This window comes from Galeopterus variegatus, unplaced genomic scaffold (assembly GCF_000696425.1).
Source record: "Galeopterus variegatus unplaced genomic scaffold, G_variegatus-3.0.2 Scaffold2606, whole genome shotgun sequence".
In the NCBI taxonomy this organism is placed as follows: Eukaryota; Metazoa; Chordata; class Mammalia; order Dermoptera; family Cynocephalidae; genus Galeopterus; species Galeopterus variegatus.
The window spans coordinates 237,626-254,471 of NW_007728717.1; the positions used below are offsets into that span (position 1 = coordinate 237,626).

Sequence of the window (16,846 nt, forward strand, 5' to 3'; positions counted from 1 at the left end):
CCCCCCCCCCCCCCCCCCCCCCCCGGTGGGTTGTGGGGTGTCCCGCGGGGGGGGGGGGGGGGGGGAACCCCGCGCCCCGACCCTCGCGGTGCATGCTGGGAGTCGTAGTACCGCCTAGAGCGGCCGAGAAAAGAACAACCCAGGCGGAAAGTGTCTCCAAACCGCACTGACGGGAGACCAAGGCCCTCCGTAATCGTTCCATCCTTTCTCTGTTGACTAATGAGCACCAAAACGCTCACTACTGCCTGCTCAACTGCGTGCAGTCTGACTGCTGGAAACGCGGCTCTGTGCTTGTGCAACCTGCACTGCTCAAAGGTACTGGCCTAAACCTTTCAACAAATGGAGCTAGAAGAATTGGATATCCATGTGGAAAAAAAACAAAAACAAACCTCGAGCCTACATGAATAAAATCAACTCAAAATGAAAAAAATTAAAATGTTCATAATAGCTAAAAAACGGAAACAATCCAAATGTCCATCAGTTGGTTACAGCCAATGATACAGCGATGAAAAGGGGCAAAATAGTGCACCAACATGGATGAACCTCAAAAAACAAAATCCTAAGTCAAAGAAGCCAAGCCAAAAGATCTTATATTTCATTATTCCATTTATACGACATGTCCAGAAAAGATAAATTTATAAAGACCGAAAACATCAAGGCATAAGGTGGGATTGGGGATTCACTCACTGTAAACTGAGTGGAGGAAATTTTGGGGGCGGTGATAGAAACACCCAAAAACTAAATTGTGGCACTTGGCAATGGTTTCTTACATAGGAAACCAAAAGCACAAACAACAAAATTTTTAAAAAGTAGAATGAATTGGGCTTCACCAAAATTAAAAAATTTTGTTCTTCAAAGGACACTATCAAGAAAATAAAAAGATGACCCACAGTATGGAGAAAATATTTTCATATCATATATCTTGATAAAAGACTGTTGCCAGTTGGTTCAGTTGGTTAGAATGCAGCCTTATAACACCGAGGTCATGGGTTTGGATCCCTGTACCAGCCAGCCACCAAAAAAATTTCTTAAAAAGTGGGATGGAGGGGGCCGGCACGTGGCTCACTCGGGAGAGTGTGGTGCTGATAACACCAATTCAAGGGTTAAGATCCCCTTACCGGTCATCTTTAAAAAAAAAAAAAAAAGTGGGATGGAGGGAGGTGTGCTGGCTGGTTAGTTCAGTTGGTTAGAGCATGCTAATAAGGGACTTGTATCTAGATACAGTATATAAAGAATGCTTACATCTCAATGATAAAAAGACAAATAATCCAAATAAAAAATAGGCAAAGGATATGAATGGACATTTCTTCAATAAGAACAAGAAAAGGTCCTCAGCATCATTACACATCAAGGAAATGCAAACCAAAATCACAATGAGATATTACTTCATACCCACTAGTATGGTTAGAGTCAAAGACAGATAATAACAACTGTTGACATGGATGTGGGGAAATCAGAACCTACATATACTGCTGTGGGAACATAAAATGGTGCAGCAACTTTAGAAAACTGACTGGCAGTTCCTTAAAAGATTAAACATAGAGTTACCATATGGCCAGCAATTTTCCACAATACACCACTAGCCATATACCCAAGAAAAACGGAAACATGTCCAAACAAAAACACACACAAATGTTCACAGCAATAACATTCATAATAACCAAAAGGTAAAACCCTAAATGTCCATCAGTGTATGAAAGTATAGACAAAATATGGTATATCCATGCAATGGAATATTATTTGGCCATAAAAAAAAAAAGGAATGAAGTACCAATACATGCTGCGACATGGATAAACTTTAAAATTAGGCTGAGTGAAAGAAGTGAGACAGAAAAGGGTACATATTGTATGATCCCATTTATATGAAATATCCAGAATAGGCAAATCTATAGAGACAGCAGATTAGTGGTGCCAGGGATTAGGGGGAGAAGAAGGGGAGTGACTACTTACTGAGTATGGGATTTCTTTTTGGGGTGATGAAAATGTTCTGGAATTGATAGTGATAATAATTGCACACCACAGGAAATGTACTAAAGGCCACTGAATTATACATTTTAAAATGGTTAAAATGGTGAATTTTATGTTCTATGAATGTATTAGTCTGTTTTTTGTCACTTAGAATACCCAAAACTAGGTAATTTATAAAGAAACAAAATTTATTTCTTACAGCTTTGGGAGCTAGGTAATCCACAGTCCAGGGGGCACATCTGGTGAGGGCCTTCTTTTAGGTAGGAACTCTCTACAGGATCCCATGGTGACGCAAGCAGTCACATGGCAAGAATGGCAACAGCTCAAAAAAAAAAAAAGGCTGGCCCCGTGGTGCACTCAGGAGAGTGCGGCGCTGGGAGCGCGGCGACACTCCACGGCCGCGGGTTCGGATCCTATAGAGGACTGACCGGTGCGCTCACTGGCTGAGCGCGGTACGGATGGCCGGTTAAGATCCCCTTAATGGTCATCTTTTTTAGAAAAAACAATAATAAAAATAAAATAAAATAAAATAAAAAATAAAAAGGCTGTGCTCTAACCACCTGAGCTAACTGGCCAGCCCCTAACCAAAATTTTAATAGTGTAAATCAGTGTGCTAACATATCTTTCTCTAAAAGAATCTTATGAAAAGGATATAGACATGGCTGGCAGATCAGCAAATTATCCATAGGCCTCTAGGCAAGGGACCCCTGCAAAAAAAAAGCTGGGGGCAGGAGGGCTGGATGACAAGATGAGTGAGTGGGGGCTGAAATCTTTCCCAGGAGTGCTAGGAATGGAGGGTCTTTTTTTTTCTTTGTCATAAAGGCACTGTTTGCTCACCAAACTTTGCTTGAGAGTTGTGTCCACCAGACGGGGAAAGGGTTTTTTTTCTAACTCATCTTATAGGTTAGTTGGGTCCCAATTTCTCCCCATTGCATTATTTTGTTGTTGTTCAATTTTTTAAAAAATTTATTTTATTTATTGAATCAAAATCGGTTATACATATTTTGGGGGTTGAACATTGAGGTATGTTGATTAAATCAATATTACTGGCATATATATTGTTACAAATCATAAGTATTCTTTATGCCCCTTGTCCAATCTCTCCCCTTCCCCCATTCCCTCTCCCTCCCTCCTGTAATTGCCCTAGATTTCTTCTCTCCTTCTGAAAGAACAATGGTTACTCTGTTGAGTTGTAGCCTAGATGATCTGTCCAATGCTGAGAGATGTGATCAGGTCCCCCAATATTATCATAGAGCAGATGCTTCTTCTGTCACTCTGAAATGGGTTTTGTTGAAAGAGACATCCTCTTCTTTTCTTTGTCTCTGCTGGTGACTCTTGTGTGAATGCACTCCAGTGGTTGGTGGACTATCTGCGTGGTGGTTGTAGCACCTAGCCACTTTTGCAGCAGCCATGGTTATTGTGGTGGCTGTGGTGGGCCACCCACGTGGTGCTGTTTTTGGTATGCTCCCTGGCACTGGAGGTATGCCTGGTTGTGGGGTGTGTTTGGTCCCCTTCTCCATGCCTCTGGTCCCTGGGCAGGCCTCAAGGTGTTTGCACCATGTGCCTAGTTGTGGGAGAGGAGTCCAGTCCCCTTCTCCATATCCCAGGTCCCTGGGTAGGCCCTGAGGTGCTGGCGCAGTGTGCCTGTTTGAGGGAGGGCAGTCTGGTCCCCTTCTCCATACCCTGGGTCTCTGGGCAGGCCCCAAGGCGCTGGCGCCATGTGCCTGGTTGTGGGAGGAGGGTCCAGTCCCCTTCTCCATGCCTTGAGTACCCAGGTGGGCCCCGAGGTGCTGGCATTTTGTGCCTGCTATGGGAGGAGGGTCCAGTTCCCGGCTCCATACCTCAGGTCACTGGGCAGGACCTAAGGCACTGGCTTGGTCTACCTGGTTGTGGAAGATAGGTCCAGACCCCTTCTCCATGCCTCAGGCCCCTCCCTGGGTATGGCCTGAGGGACTGGTGTGGTGTGCCTGGTTGTGGGAGAGAGGTCCAGTCCCCTTCTCCATGCCCTGGGTCCCAAGGTGGGCTCTGAGGTGCTGGCATGGTGTGCCTGGTTGTGGGAGGGTGGTCCGGTCCCCTTCTCCATGCCCCAGGACCATGGGTGGGCCCCGAGGCACTCGGTGTGCCTGGCTGTGGGAGAGAGGCCCAGTCCTTCTCCATGCCCCGGGTCCCCGGGTGGGTTCCGAGCTGCTGGCATGTTGTACCTGGTTGTGGGAGAGAGGTCTGGTCCCCAACTCCATATCCCGGGTCCCTGGGTGGGCCCCAAGGCGCTGGCTCAGTATGCCTGGTTGTGGGAGAGAGGTCCGGTCCCCTTCTCCATGCTCTGGGTCCCTGGGCGGGCCCCAAGCTGCTGGCATGGTGTGCCTGGTTGTGGGAGGGGGGTCCAGTCCCCTTCTCCATGTCTCGGGTCCCCAGGCAGGCCCCAAGGTGCTGGCATGGTGTGCCTGGTTGTGGGAGGAGGGTCCAGTCGCCTTATCCATGTCTCAGGTCCCCAGGCAGGCCCTGAAGCACTGGCGTGGTGTGCCTGGTTGTGGGAGAGAGGACCATTCCCCTTCTCCTTACCTGGGTCCCTGGGTGGGATCCAAGTTGCTGAAATGTTGTGCCTGGTTGTGGGAGAGAGGTCCATTCCCCTTCTCCTTGCCTTGGGTCCCCGGGCACGCCCCAAGGTGCTGGCGTGGTATGCCTGGTTGTGGTGGGGGGGTCCAGTCCCCTTCTCCATGCTTCAGTTCCCCAGGCTGGCCCTGAGACACTGGTGCAGTTTGCCTGGAAGTGGGAGTGGGGTCCGGTCCCCAGATCCAAGCCTCCAGTTCCCAAGCAGGCCCCAAGGTGCTGGTGGTGTGCCTGGGCCGGAGCTAGTCTTTTGTCTTTTGCTTCTAACACTGGGCAACTTCCTTTGGGAACCAGTACTTGAGCTGTGTGGTTGTTTAAATTGCTGCTTTACTGCTGTTTCCCTATGGAAGGCTTTTTGTGCTGCTCAGGGTTTAATGGTTGGCCTTATAGGTACTTCCAGCTCTCCAGAGACCCGGTGGATCTGTATTCTGTAGAATCTCTGATCTGGGCCTGAGTTTTTTCATCAAACTGCACCCCATGCAATTCTGCATTCCTGACCAGTCTCCTCTGAGTGGTCCTGTGCTGATTGGGGGGCAGATCAGCTGTCCTTGCTGTGTCCCAGTGTTCCCCTGGTGGGCCTGTCTCCCCCACTGCCCGTGCTCCAAACACTTCCCATGGGACGGGCCCTGTGCTGGTCCCTTGCAATGACTCACTGGCCTCTGAATGGTTCCCCTTTTTCAGTTGTTCTGGCTCCTCGCTCCTGCGTGGGTCTACGTGAACCCTATTAGTGGTCTTATTGTCCTGGCGGCTGCCAAGGCTCTCTTCTCTCCTGCTGCCTCCAAGTAACTCCATCTGAAGGGCACAGATGCGGCTTCTGCTGGCTCCTGCTCCATGCGCCCATCAGCTCAAGCCTTAAAGCAGCCACGCCCGAAATGCTCAGAGCAGCTTTTTCTCTCATCATATTTTCTCCCACCTTCATGAACTCCGTAGGTCTCTCCTCCTCTTCTCCTGAGCTTCAGCCCCCCTTGCATTATTAAACCTCTTCCAGGGTTACCAATGACATGTCCCTATGCCTGAAGCAGGACATACTTTTCATCATCTTTCTTCTTGACCTCTCTAACAGTAGGGACTATTAGCCATTAATAATTGGAACTCTTCCTGTAGCTATCTACAACAACGGTGAACACTTTTACTTCACAACCGCTGCTCCTTAGCTTCTCTTCTTCCTTCTGCCAAAGGTAGGTGCTGTCCCATTGTTTTAACGTCTGTCCTTCTGTTTTTCAGCAGTCCTAGCTCCTCCTGTCCTCTCAAACCTAAAACCCCAGTCGTGACCCTTCTCTCCAGAGCCTTTTCCCAACTCTTTTGATGGACATCTCCAGGAGGATCTCAGGCCAGCTCTTCTAACATGACACACAAGTGGACAGGGGTGGACAGAGGGTATGGGAGATTTACATGTGAAGAGAAACATTAGATTCATACAGTTTTGGCTTCAAGTCAGGAATAATCAATGAGACAAAGTACAATGCTACATAAGACGGGCAAGTAGGTCTGATAAAAAGCAGCACAAGTTGGGAAACTAGGGAGGCTTCCACAGAAGTGAAAGGCAAAGCATGTTCTACAGTGAAAAGATATAGCAGAGGAGGAGACAGCACAATTTGGGGCTTCAGATAGTGAGTCTGTGTGATCCATGATACATGGGCTTATCTTTTCAGTCTTCTCTGTTATCAGCCAAAGCATAGGAACTTAATAAAATGTGTTGTGTGGCAAAAGAAAATGGCAGGTGGGATAATAGGAATGATTTGGGAAGAGGTGGGGGCAGTGAATTCAGACAACTCCAACCACTTCTCAAAAGTTCTCAGGTGCAGCCATGCCTGCCTAACATGACTGATCCCATCTGTGCCTGGGGGTAGAGAGACTGACCCTCCCCCTATCCCCTATAGGGGACAGTGGGGGTTCCCCCACATTTCAGGCACACATATTTATATTATTATTTTATTCCACTTTGGAGCCATCCCTCCTAGTCCTTCAGATGCATCCAAATCAAGAGTTAGGGATCAGGCTCCACTATGATTCTGAATTATAAAATAAGGAAGTTCCAGGAGCCAGGAGCCCTGGCTGTATGATGGTGAGAGGTGTGGCTGAGTCTCTCTTGTAGATCATCCGGCACTTGGATAGGCCAAGCTAGATTGTTCTCCAGCTCTCTCTGCAGCCAGGTGCCAGCATCCACAGCCTAGGCTACCTCTGCTGGGCCAGAACTAGCTGCCTGAACCAGGAGCTCACAGCACCATCCACTCGCATCACCAAAGCTATGCCCAGGAGAAGTCCCACGCTGCTCACAATGAAGCCCACAGCCTCAAAAATGAACCTGCAAAAGAAGGTAGAAAATGTCAAGGCACAGAGAGTAGGTCTAGTGCGTTTTTCCCAGAGTCAAAATCCTGTCCACCCTGGATATTCATACTTTGCTCCAAGCTTCTCCCTCCCCACCATCTCAAGCAAATCTACTCACTTGGGGGCAAACACCTTCCAGACCATGAGATGCCTACGGAGGATGAAGGCTGCCACGGTACAGGCCAGAATCTAAGGGAGGAGAGGAGGGGACAAGTTACTTGGGAAGGGAAAGAAGCAGGGCAAAGGCAGAGTTGCTATAGGCCTCTGTACAAAATGGAAAGAAGAGGAAAGTAGTGTGTGTCAGTGGAAAAAAAACCTGGGCTAAGATTTAGAAAACCAAATTCTTGTCCTGGCTCAACTACTGGCTCACTATGTGACCTTGGGCTAGTCACTATCCATCTGTAATGCTAACTTCCTCCAGAGTGGAGGAAGATGTCAGTGTCACATCTGCCTCTGGAGGAAAGGAGGATCATGACCTCAGTTTGGGAAAGAATCCTAGCCATCACCTCAGCTTTTCCAGTCTATCCATTAGTGGCATAATCCCCAAATGTACCTAGCAGTTTCCAGATCTAGGTTGTAGAGAGGAAATGATCCAGGATTAGGATGAAGGTTCAAGTCTCAAAGTTGCTACTTGAGGCCACTCGGCTTGCAACCACTTCACTTCCCTGTACATCAGTCAAGGCCCTCTCCCAGGTATTTTGAAAGTATGAAAGAATGTGATGCACATTCATGAGAGAAGGTCACTAACGCTTCCTACACCCACCTGAATGCCAAGGACAAAGAGGTACTTTAGGCCCAGCTGCAGCAGCGCTGCATTGAAGTGGTGAGGTGCATCCCGGAGCCGCATCTCCATCAATGGCTCCTCCTCCTCCGGCCTGACTCTGGCCTCAGCTTCATTCCCTGGGGGCTGCTGCCGCCTCTTCCTCGGCCCTTGACTCTCACACAGGAAAGGCCAGAGCAGAAGCAGTGGGCAACCTACTGCCTCGGGGGAGGGCAGGGCTGAAATCAATGGAGGACCCTGGGACCACTACAGTCCGGTCGTCAACCACCCTAGATGGCTCAGGCCCCAATAAGCCTACTCCGGGGAGGCCAATGATCCAACAAAACCACATCTCCTCACTCAAATCCAGGTGTTTCCTTTCTTTCTACAAAGCCAGAATAAACAATGGAAGCAAATGGAAGGATGAAGGGGTACCTGCAAAGAGGAGGTGGGAGGCAAAGGTGTTGGCTCCCACTAGCAAAGCAGGCAGCCAGGTAGAGGAGCCATGACCCTCTGGGAATCCCACGAAGGCTGCATGCCAATGGATGGCTGGAAAGACAGGCTGGTGGCCTGTGGAGTAGAAGGTCTGTGTGGCTAAGAGGGCCCAAGCTGAGACTGCCTGCCATGGCACAGTAAAAGGACCTGGAGGAAAAGATACACCTTTTTAAAGTTACATCTCTTTCCCTAATCCATAGCCTACTCCCCCACAATCATATACTCCTAGAACTTCAGTGCTAATTCTCACACACACTCACATGCCCATCACCTCAACCTCTGTTATTCCAATTCCTTCTGTAGCATAAGGCCCCATCACTCTAATCTGAACTCCAATGTGGTATTTCTTTCTCTCTCTCATATATACACAGTTCACTATGCCATTATATATTCATAATATACCATTTTCATCACTGGAAAATCAGGAAATGTGCTCATGAGGATGCAGCATTTCCACGAGATGTAAGTCTTGGAAGACTCTTTATCTCCCCTTTCCATGAACCCTGAGAGCCAACAGGAGGCATCAATTAGTTTGGCTACGGCAGATATGAGGGAGGACATCAGGAAGACCTTCTATCAGGCAAGGTGAAGAACAAGAGGAGCAAAAAACCCCTGAAAATAAGAGGGGCTGAATTCATATCAATACTATCCTTAGACAAATCAGGGCTGAGATATGTATTTACCAGGGCTGGTGATGGGTATCCCTGCAGCAAGCAGATGTAGGAGAAGGAAGCTCTGCAGAAACAAAAGCAGGAACACAAGGCTGATGCGCTCTGCGTGCAATAGCAGAAGTGGAAAGGCCAACAGGGTGAGGGCCATGACCACAGAAGCTGAGTAGATACTCCCCAACTGATAGGCAGCCACAGTCAGAGGACCCTGAGATTTGGTCTTCTCTAGCCGGCCCCGGAACTCTTCCTGCATGTGTCGGTAGATTTGAGGGACCACATAATCCAGGTCAGCCTGAGAAGTGGGGGGGCCTGAGAAAGGAGTGAGGACAGTCCTGGTCCTTGGAGTACCCACCCCAGCCTTCACTTGAACCGTCACAGGCCTCCAGAGCAGCAGCATGAGCCCTGAAGCAGCCAGCCCTGCCACAGCCCGAGGCAGCACAACTGATGCACCAGCAACGAGTGCCCGGAGACGTGGGGGTGCTTCATCTGCCCCCGATGCCAATGCCCAGTAGGCAGCAGTGCCCAGTACCATTAGGGGCAGCCCCCAGCGCACAAAGAGCATGAGGGGCTCAGGGCTCTTGAGATTACCATAGCGGCAAAGCCAAAGGCGCACAGCAGCTAAAAGGGCCACCAGCGCCCCCACACAAGTTCCATACCACAAATTCTTGGCTCGACCGCCCACCATGGATGCCAGAGGACTCAGCCAAGGAGAGGAGTGGCAAGCAGGTGTCTCTTCAGGGCAGCGATGAAAAAGCCCAGCTAGCCTTGTACATAAAAGCAACCCAACTCCAAGCCTCAAGGCATATGTGCCACTGTGCCTTGGGGGACCTATTGAGGCCGAAGAGCCAAGGCGGGGGATTGTGAGCAGCTTAGGTGGCAACAGCTGGCCCTCCCAGTGAAGCTGGGCAACCAGGAGTAAGATGAATGAGCCCAAAAGGAAGGAGGTGGCCCTGGCCTCAGCTACAACAAAACTATCAGAGAACAAGGCAGCCAAGCGAATGACCAGGAATAACAGGACAGGCCCAGGGATGGGAAGTAGGGTTGCCAGGGGCCTCTTGGAACCCCAGCCAGCCCAGGCTTTCCACAGAAAAGACAGGAGTGAGCTCACTGCAGCCATGGCACCTACAACTACTGGATCCAGCTTCAGCCCAGTAGTTGCCAGGAGTCCAGCATACACTATGGCCCCAGCCAGGCCCCAGGCCACAGGTATCAGGAGTAGAGGGCGGAAGGGGAAGCCTGGGGATGTTGCCCACTGGGATGCCAGCAGGCAGAGAAAGCAGGCAGCAGCCAAGAGAGCAGCACCCCCTGCCATGCGGACCAGAGAGAAACGAGCCCAAGACGCGATGCATATAGCCCGAGCTCCCCGCAGAAACTGCTGCAGCTCAGAAATCACAGTCTTCAGTGTGGCCTCAGCCCTTTGGGGGCTCTGCAGAAGCTGCTGGTAGTCAGCAGAGGCCTTGGAGAAAAGGTTCTGCAGCTGATGAAGCTCTTTAACTTGGAGGTCCTGAGTAGCAGCTGAGTAGGTGCAAAGAAATCGGGACACCTGGCAGAAAAGGTCAAAAACCAAGGGGACTAGGTCAGTGATACAAATCAAGGCAGAGATAAGGATAGATATTACAAAAACGGGTGCCTAGAAATCAGGGACACAAACTCTGTCTGGGATGAGGGAAGGGAGGGACAAAGGAAGGGGGACATGATTATGAAAGGTGAGATTAAGATTGGACTGGGCCCGGGGCCGGCCCCGTGGCGCACTGCTGCAGTGCGCCGCTTGGGAGCGCAGTGGCGCTCCCGCCGAGGGTTTGGATCCCACATACAGACCGGTTCCCGCTCACTGGCTGAGCGAGGTGCGGGCGCCGCACCGAGGTTTGCGATCCCGTTTCCGGTCCCGGTCTGGTACGGGCGCGACACTGAGGGTTGCGATCCGTTGCCGGACACGAAAAAAGACAAAAAAGGAAAAAAAAAAAGATTGGACTGGGCCAGCCCGTGGCTCACTCGGGAGAGTGTGGTGCTGATAACACCAAGGCCATGGGTTCGAATCCCATATAGGAACGGCTGGTTAGCTCATTGGGTGAACGTGGTGCTGACAACACTAAGTCAAGGGTTAAGATCCCCTTACCAGTCATCTTTAAAAAAAAAAAAAGACTGGACAAAGGACAATGCAGTGGGTCATTATGCTTCTCTCACACCCACCCTCACTGTCACCTGGAAGCCTAGCCCCCCTTACCTACCTGCTGGGCATTGAGATAGAGAGCTGAGGCTTGGGCTAGAGAAGAGGAGTGGGGCTGGGAATCCTTGCCCTCTGAAAACAGCTCAGCCATCACCTCCCCGATGTTCGCAAATGGGATAGGCAAGCCCAGCAGCAGGGCCAGTGTGGGCACAAGGCTGATTTGAGGAATCACCTCTGGCTCCTAGAGGGAAAGAAAAGGGAAAATGGGTTCATCACAAAGCTGATGTCAAACACAAAGCTGATGTAAACAAACAGTATTTGGGATGGAAGACATGGGGCCTAGGTAGGAAATGAGAGTGGAGATACCCAGGATCATGGATTTGGGGGCCTAAAATAGAAGGATCCATGAGGATGCTGTGATCATGATGTGGGCTAAATACTGGGAGATGTCAGTTGGTTAGAGCGCAACCTTGTGACACCAAGGTCAAGGGTTCAGATCACCATACCGGCCAGCAAAAAAAAAAACTGGGAGATACACCAAGGCACATCCCAGGCCTCACCTGTGGTGGGGTACTGGAGAAGAGGGCTGTGGGGCTGTAAAGAAAGAGTGCGGCTGAGACTTCCAGCTCACTGTCTCCTCCATGGTCCCCAGTCATGGTCATCCCATGGTCACCAGCCACCACAAGCAGTGTGTCATTCTCCAGACGCTCCACAACTCCCCTGGGGGCCAAAAAAAATGTGTCAGGAGGTAGTGATGGACAAAGACTTTTCTCAGGGGCCCTTTCACCTCCAGCTATGACTTCCATTAGTAGGGCCTAGATGTTTGGCAAAGAGACACCTCTTTGGCCATGGCCCTGCTGCCCAAAGTCACACACTGAGTTATTCGAGATGAATGAGGTCCCTGGCTTCAGAAAAAGTCCTGGAGACAGAATTCAGCAACAAAATAAGATAAGGAATTCCAAGATAAGGAATTTTCCTCCTGGGACCACATATCTTAAGATTCTTAGACACAAACCCACTCCCCCAGCCAATACCCCACACTCACTGGATCACCTGGTCCATTTGGCTAAGTTTCTTGGCCATTTCAGGGTGGTGAGGGCCATGCTTGTGACCACAGTGATCCACACCCAGGAAGTGAGCAATCAGCACGTCCCATTCACCACTGTCCACTGTGAAGGGGAGAACACTAAGCACAGGGAACCCAGCCAGGCTTTGACACTCCTCTATGTCCAAGGACACAACCCCAGGCCTTTACACCCATGAGAGGTTTAGAATTTGTGGACTAAGGGCCGGCCCGTGGCTCACTTGGGAGAGTTTGATGCTGATAACACCAAGGCCACAGGTTCGGATCCCCATATAGGGATGGCCGGTTAGCTCACTTCAGAGAGTATGATGCTGACAACATTCAAGTCAAGGGTTAAGATCCCCTTACCGGTCATCTTTAAAAAAAAAAACAAAAAAAGAAAAAAGAATATGTGGACTAACACAGCCCTCCCCAGCTCCCAGTCAGGGACTAAGTGCTCTGGCCCCACGCTCACTGGTAGGGTAGAGGTGTTCCAGGATGCCATTGTCCACTGTGTGTAGGTCTCGGACATTGAAGGAGGAGAAGAAGAAAGCTTGGGAGAAAGCTCCAGGGAAAAGGTTTTTCCAGGTATCATCTCCCATGAAGACTACACGCTTTCCTGTAGGGACATGAGAGGAGGTCAGAGCCTGACAGGAGTCAGGGCAAGGGAAAAGAAGAGAGGAGACCCTTTAAAAACCCATCAGAAATCCCAACCATGCACCCTAAAGCACAGCAATTCTATTGGCAACTCATCCTTCAGGGCCTAAAAGTTTCCACCTGAAGCTTTCCCTAATCACCATACTTCCCCCAGACCTCTCACTCCTCATTCCTACAAAATGCTCTGCTAGTTCTCACTCCTTGGATATCTCTGCTCATCTGTTTTTCCTGGGTGTATCCTGCTGTTTCTGTCAGTGAGTGAGCAGGGCTTGGATCCCTCCACTCTCTTCTCCACACTTGGGAACCAAGACCCTTATCTTCTCCTCATCTCTCCCCTGACCCTTTACTAAGAGCTCCCCAAGAGTGAAATGAACACTCCATGCAAATTAGAAGTTTCACAAAGACAAAGCCCATATCCCCTCTCCTTTATCCCCCAAACTGAGCTTCCTACACACATGGCCCTGGTCTCCTTCTCCTCCCCTATTCCCCACATGATGGTCAAACATGCAGCTGGGTACCCAAAGTTCTGGCTCCTTGACTTTTTAATAAGACATCTGCCAAGGTACCCCTGGCCTCCAAAGGGGCCCAGACTGACCTGCACTGGTGAGCTGCTTAATGAGATTGTCTTCCACTATTGCATGACTGGCAAAATTACTGCCAGCATCAATAAAAGTAGGCAGTGAGCCAGTGGTGAGGGCCTTGAGGCGCTGCATGGTGGTGGTGGGGGGGTCAACCTGAGATCGGTAGAGCCGGGCATGGTGGGGCTGAATCTCCAGGATCCTCTGCAAGGAGCCTAGTTTGCCCAGGAAGGTCAGGGAGACAGGAGGCTCGCCAGGCACGTTTGAAAGCTGGGGCTGGGCAAAGTCAAATCGCAGAGCATCTATCAGCACCAACACAACCCGGGAGAACCGGGAAGCCATCCAGCAGGCCCCAGGCTTCCCTTGGCTCCCCCATGGCAGGGACCCAGGGCCTGGAGGCTCTTGGCAGCTGCTATGGTTGGTGAGCTCCAAACGCGTGAGCAGGAAGCCACTGGTGAAGAGAGAAATGCCAGCGTAGAAGAGAAAGCAGACCCAGGCCAGGAAGAGAAGCACTGGGACCTTCTGCATCCTGGTAGGGGCAGGGGAGGAAATTATTTATCACTGTGGGGGCAAAGAACCAGTGGATATTCTTGTCCCTCAATACAAAACCCAGCTAGAATCACTTCCTTTTGAAAGCCTTCCTGGAGACAAACAGTCCCATACTAAACCCATTGCAATGTTCCTCTCCACCTATTATACCAGGGTTTCTGAAGGTGAGGTCCCCAGATGATGGGCATCAACCTGGAGCTGTTGCTAAAAATGCTACTTGTAGGGCGCTGGCCAGTTAGTTCAGTTGGTTACTGCCGTGATGCTAATAATAGCAAGGTCAAGGGTTCGATCCCTGTACTGGCCAGCCGCCAAAAAAAAAAAAAAAAAACTATTCCCAGGCCTCACCCCAGGATCTTTGGGGGCGGAGCACATGAATTTCCACAAGTACACCACGGGATCCTAATTCTAAAAAAACATAGTCCACAAGGGAAACTTATTCCAAGTGGTAGACTGCTCTCTGACGGGCCGTTTCCACCCCTCTCGCCAATGCTAACACCCCTCGGGTGGCAAGGGCTCGCAGCCTCAGGGGAAGCCGGGCCCTGCTGAAGGGGCTGCCTGGTGGGGACCGAGGGGACGAAGGGGAGGAGTCACGCTCCACTTCCGGGCGGCCAGGTTCTCCAGGAGACCAGAGGCACGACCTCCCTCGCACAGCGGGGCAGAGATGCGGGTCTAAAGCCGGTTGGGCCTGGCCGGGACCCAGGCGTCCGGGCGGCTCCGCCTCCTCCGGTGGCTACTCGGTTTCCGCCTGGGCACCCTGTCCCTGGTATTCGGAACCTTTCCCGCGAGGTGGGGGGGAGAGGGGCTCCCTTACTTTGAGGTGAAGGGAGTGTGAGTTGTTAGACCCTGCCTCACCTGCAACGGCGCCCGGAAGTGCGGCGGCGGTGCCTGGAGCCTGGCACCACAGAGATGCACGTGCCAGGCAGAGCGGCCTGCCGGGAGCCCCATCGCCATCTGCCGGCACCTCGGTGGAAGTTCGGCTAGGGGCGTGGGCTGGCTAGAGAGTTTGGTGGAAGATGTAATTTAAGAGAACTGGGAGCAAAGGACTAAGCTAGAAGAGTTCTGGGAACCACTGTCCACTCTCAGTTAAGACTATGATCACGGTCTATGAAGTTAAAACTGGCTTGAATCCTAGCTCTGCCACTCATTGTCATTATCGGGCATTACCTCATCTGTAAAATGGGAATAGATACTTATTTCCCCCTTTTTGCTTAGCTTACTGTGATAAATTTCATTATTCCTATCATGGCCTCTTACAACGTAATAATAAAAAAGCAAATAATCCAATTAAAAAATGAGCAAAGGATCTGACTAGACCTTTCTCCAAAGATACTCAAAAAGCCAGTAAACACATGGAGAGATGCTCAACATCATTAGCCATCAAGGAAATGCTGTAGATTCCACTTCAAACCCACTAACAGGGCTATCATTAAAAAGAAAGATAATAACAAGTGTTGGCAAGGACATGCAGAAATTGGAACCCTCTTACACCGCTGGTGGGATTGTAAAATGGTGCAGCATCTTTGGAAAACAGAGTTATCACATGAACCAGCAATTTCACTCCTAGGTATATACCAAAGAGAAATGAAAACATGTCCAAACAAAAACTCGTACGTAAATGTACATATTAGCATTATCCATAATAGCCAAAAGGTGGAAACCTAAATGTCCATCAATGATAAAAGTTAAACAAAATATGGTGTATCCATACAATGTAATATTGGGGGGGAAGGGGTTGATGAAATATTTTAAATTTGTGGTGGTTGGACAACTGTGTGGATATAGTAAAAATACCGAATTTATATTTTAAATGGGTGAATTGTATGGTATGTGAGTTATATTTCATAAATGTACTATTTCTTTTTTTCCTAATAAAGCTAGTATTAAAAACAACACAAAATCTCTCCAATAGTTTTTCATCTCAGAGTAAAAGCCTAAATTCTTGGAGTATCAAGAGTTCACATCCCTGTACCGGCCAGCTGCCTTAAAAAAAAAAAAAGTTCATGCACTGCAAGTCTACACACTAGCTCCCACTTCTCCATGACTCATCTAGCTGCAACTTCTTTGCTCCCCTAACTGTTCTATCCACAGCAGCTCCTTTGCTCTTCCAGTTATAAGCCGGGCATGCTCTGCTTCAGGGCCTTTGCATTTGCAATCTTCTGTCAGCTTCACTCCCAGGGGCCCAAATAAGTCTTTCCCTCATCTCCATCATATCTAAGCTCAAATGTAACATCAGTGAGGCTTCTTGGAACCCTCTACTTAATATTACGACCATCCCCTTGCCTGCCAAACCCCCCATCTCCCTTCCTTTCTTTAATTTCCTCCATTCCACTTGTAGAGAAAATGGTCAGGGCCCCTCAGATGTTCAGAATCTTGCCCAGCATTTGCTGTAAATAGCCACATGCGCCCAGGTGTTCCTTGGTTACTATCTAATGTAACTGCACATGGACACCCAGGTGTCCTGGTTTATGTATTTAAGTATAAAGGACTAACGGCTCTGATACATGGCGCTTCTCAGGATGCCCCAGGAGGCCACTAGGATGGCTGCTCCTAGCTCTGAATAAAGACTATTAATTTTTTACCCATGGCTCCCAGGATCTTTTCCTATTACCTAGCTCATGGACCTGTGTGTGAAAGGTTTGTGACCCAGTCTGTACAATGGGCTTGAGGGGTCTGTGAGCCCCAGCCCTAGCAATACAGCACTACTCATCAGCGTCTGAAATTCTATACATCATAATGTATGATTTATCTTCTCCAAATAGAATGTCAACTCACTGAGGGCAGGGATTTTTTTTCTTTTTTTTTTAAAGATGACCGGCAAGAGGATTTTAACCCTTGACTTGGTGTTATCAGCACCACACTCTCCTGAGTGAGCCATGGGCCGGCCCAAGGGCAGGGAATTTTGTTTTCTTCATTGGTATATCCTCAGTGCCTAGCATACATTTGGGGTTGAATAGATACTTATCCTAATCCAGAAATGTGTGAGATCATTTCTCTACTTCCATTCCC

General features: G+C 49.6%; 1 protein-coding gene across 2 annotated transcripts; it reads right to left on the reverse strand.

Moving 5' to 3' along the window:
• Positions 1-6,092: 6,092 nt before the first annotated feature.
• Positions 6,093-13,977, reverse strand: PIGO (phosphatidylinositol glycan anchor biosynthesis, class O). Of its 2 annotated transcripts, none has more exons than XM_008582414.1 (10): positions 13,309-13,977; positions 12,532-12,675; positions 12,039-12,162; positions 11,554-11,713; positions 11,055-11,234; positions 8,842-10,369; positions 8,099-8,233; positions 7,667-7,881; positions 7,022-7,092; positions 6,093-6,880 (listed from the first exon to the last, which is right to left on the reverse strand). In XM_008582414.1, exons 1-10 carry the CDS (start codon positions 13,817-13,819, stop codon positions 6,751-6,753), a joined length of 3,198 nt encoding a protein of 1,065 aa, XP_008580636.1. In that variant the 5' UTR covers positions 13,820-13,977; the 3' UTR covers positions 6,093-6,750. The 2 variants fall into 2 exon arrangements, with proteins under 2 accessions (XP_008580636.1, XP_008580635.1); XM_008582413.1 differs by having other exon boundaries at positions 8,099-8,305.
• Between the last annotated feature and the right edge of the window lie 2,869 nt (positions 13,978-16,846).

Excerpts from the sequence above, each read along its gene's own strand:
- PIGO (XM_008582413.1), bottom strand. The coding sequence starts at position 13,819 with ATGCAGAAGGTCCCAGTGCTTCTCTTCCTGGCCTGGGTCTGCTTTCTC. Across the intron at positions 10,370-11,054 it reads TCTATCTCAATGCCCAGCAG|GTGTCCCGATTTCTTTGCAC; the intron begins GTAGGTAAGGGG and ends CTTTTCTGCCAG. Across the intron at positions 7,882-8,098 it reads CTCCCACCTCCTCTTTGCAG|TAGGTTGCCCACTGCTTCTG; the intron begins GTACCCCTTCAT and ends CCCCCGAGGCAG.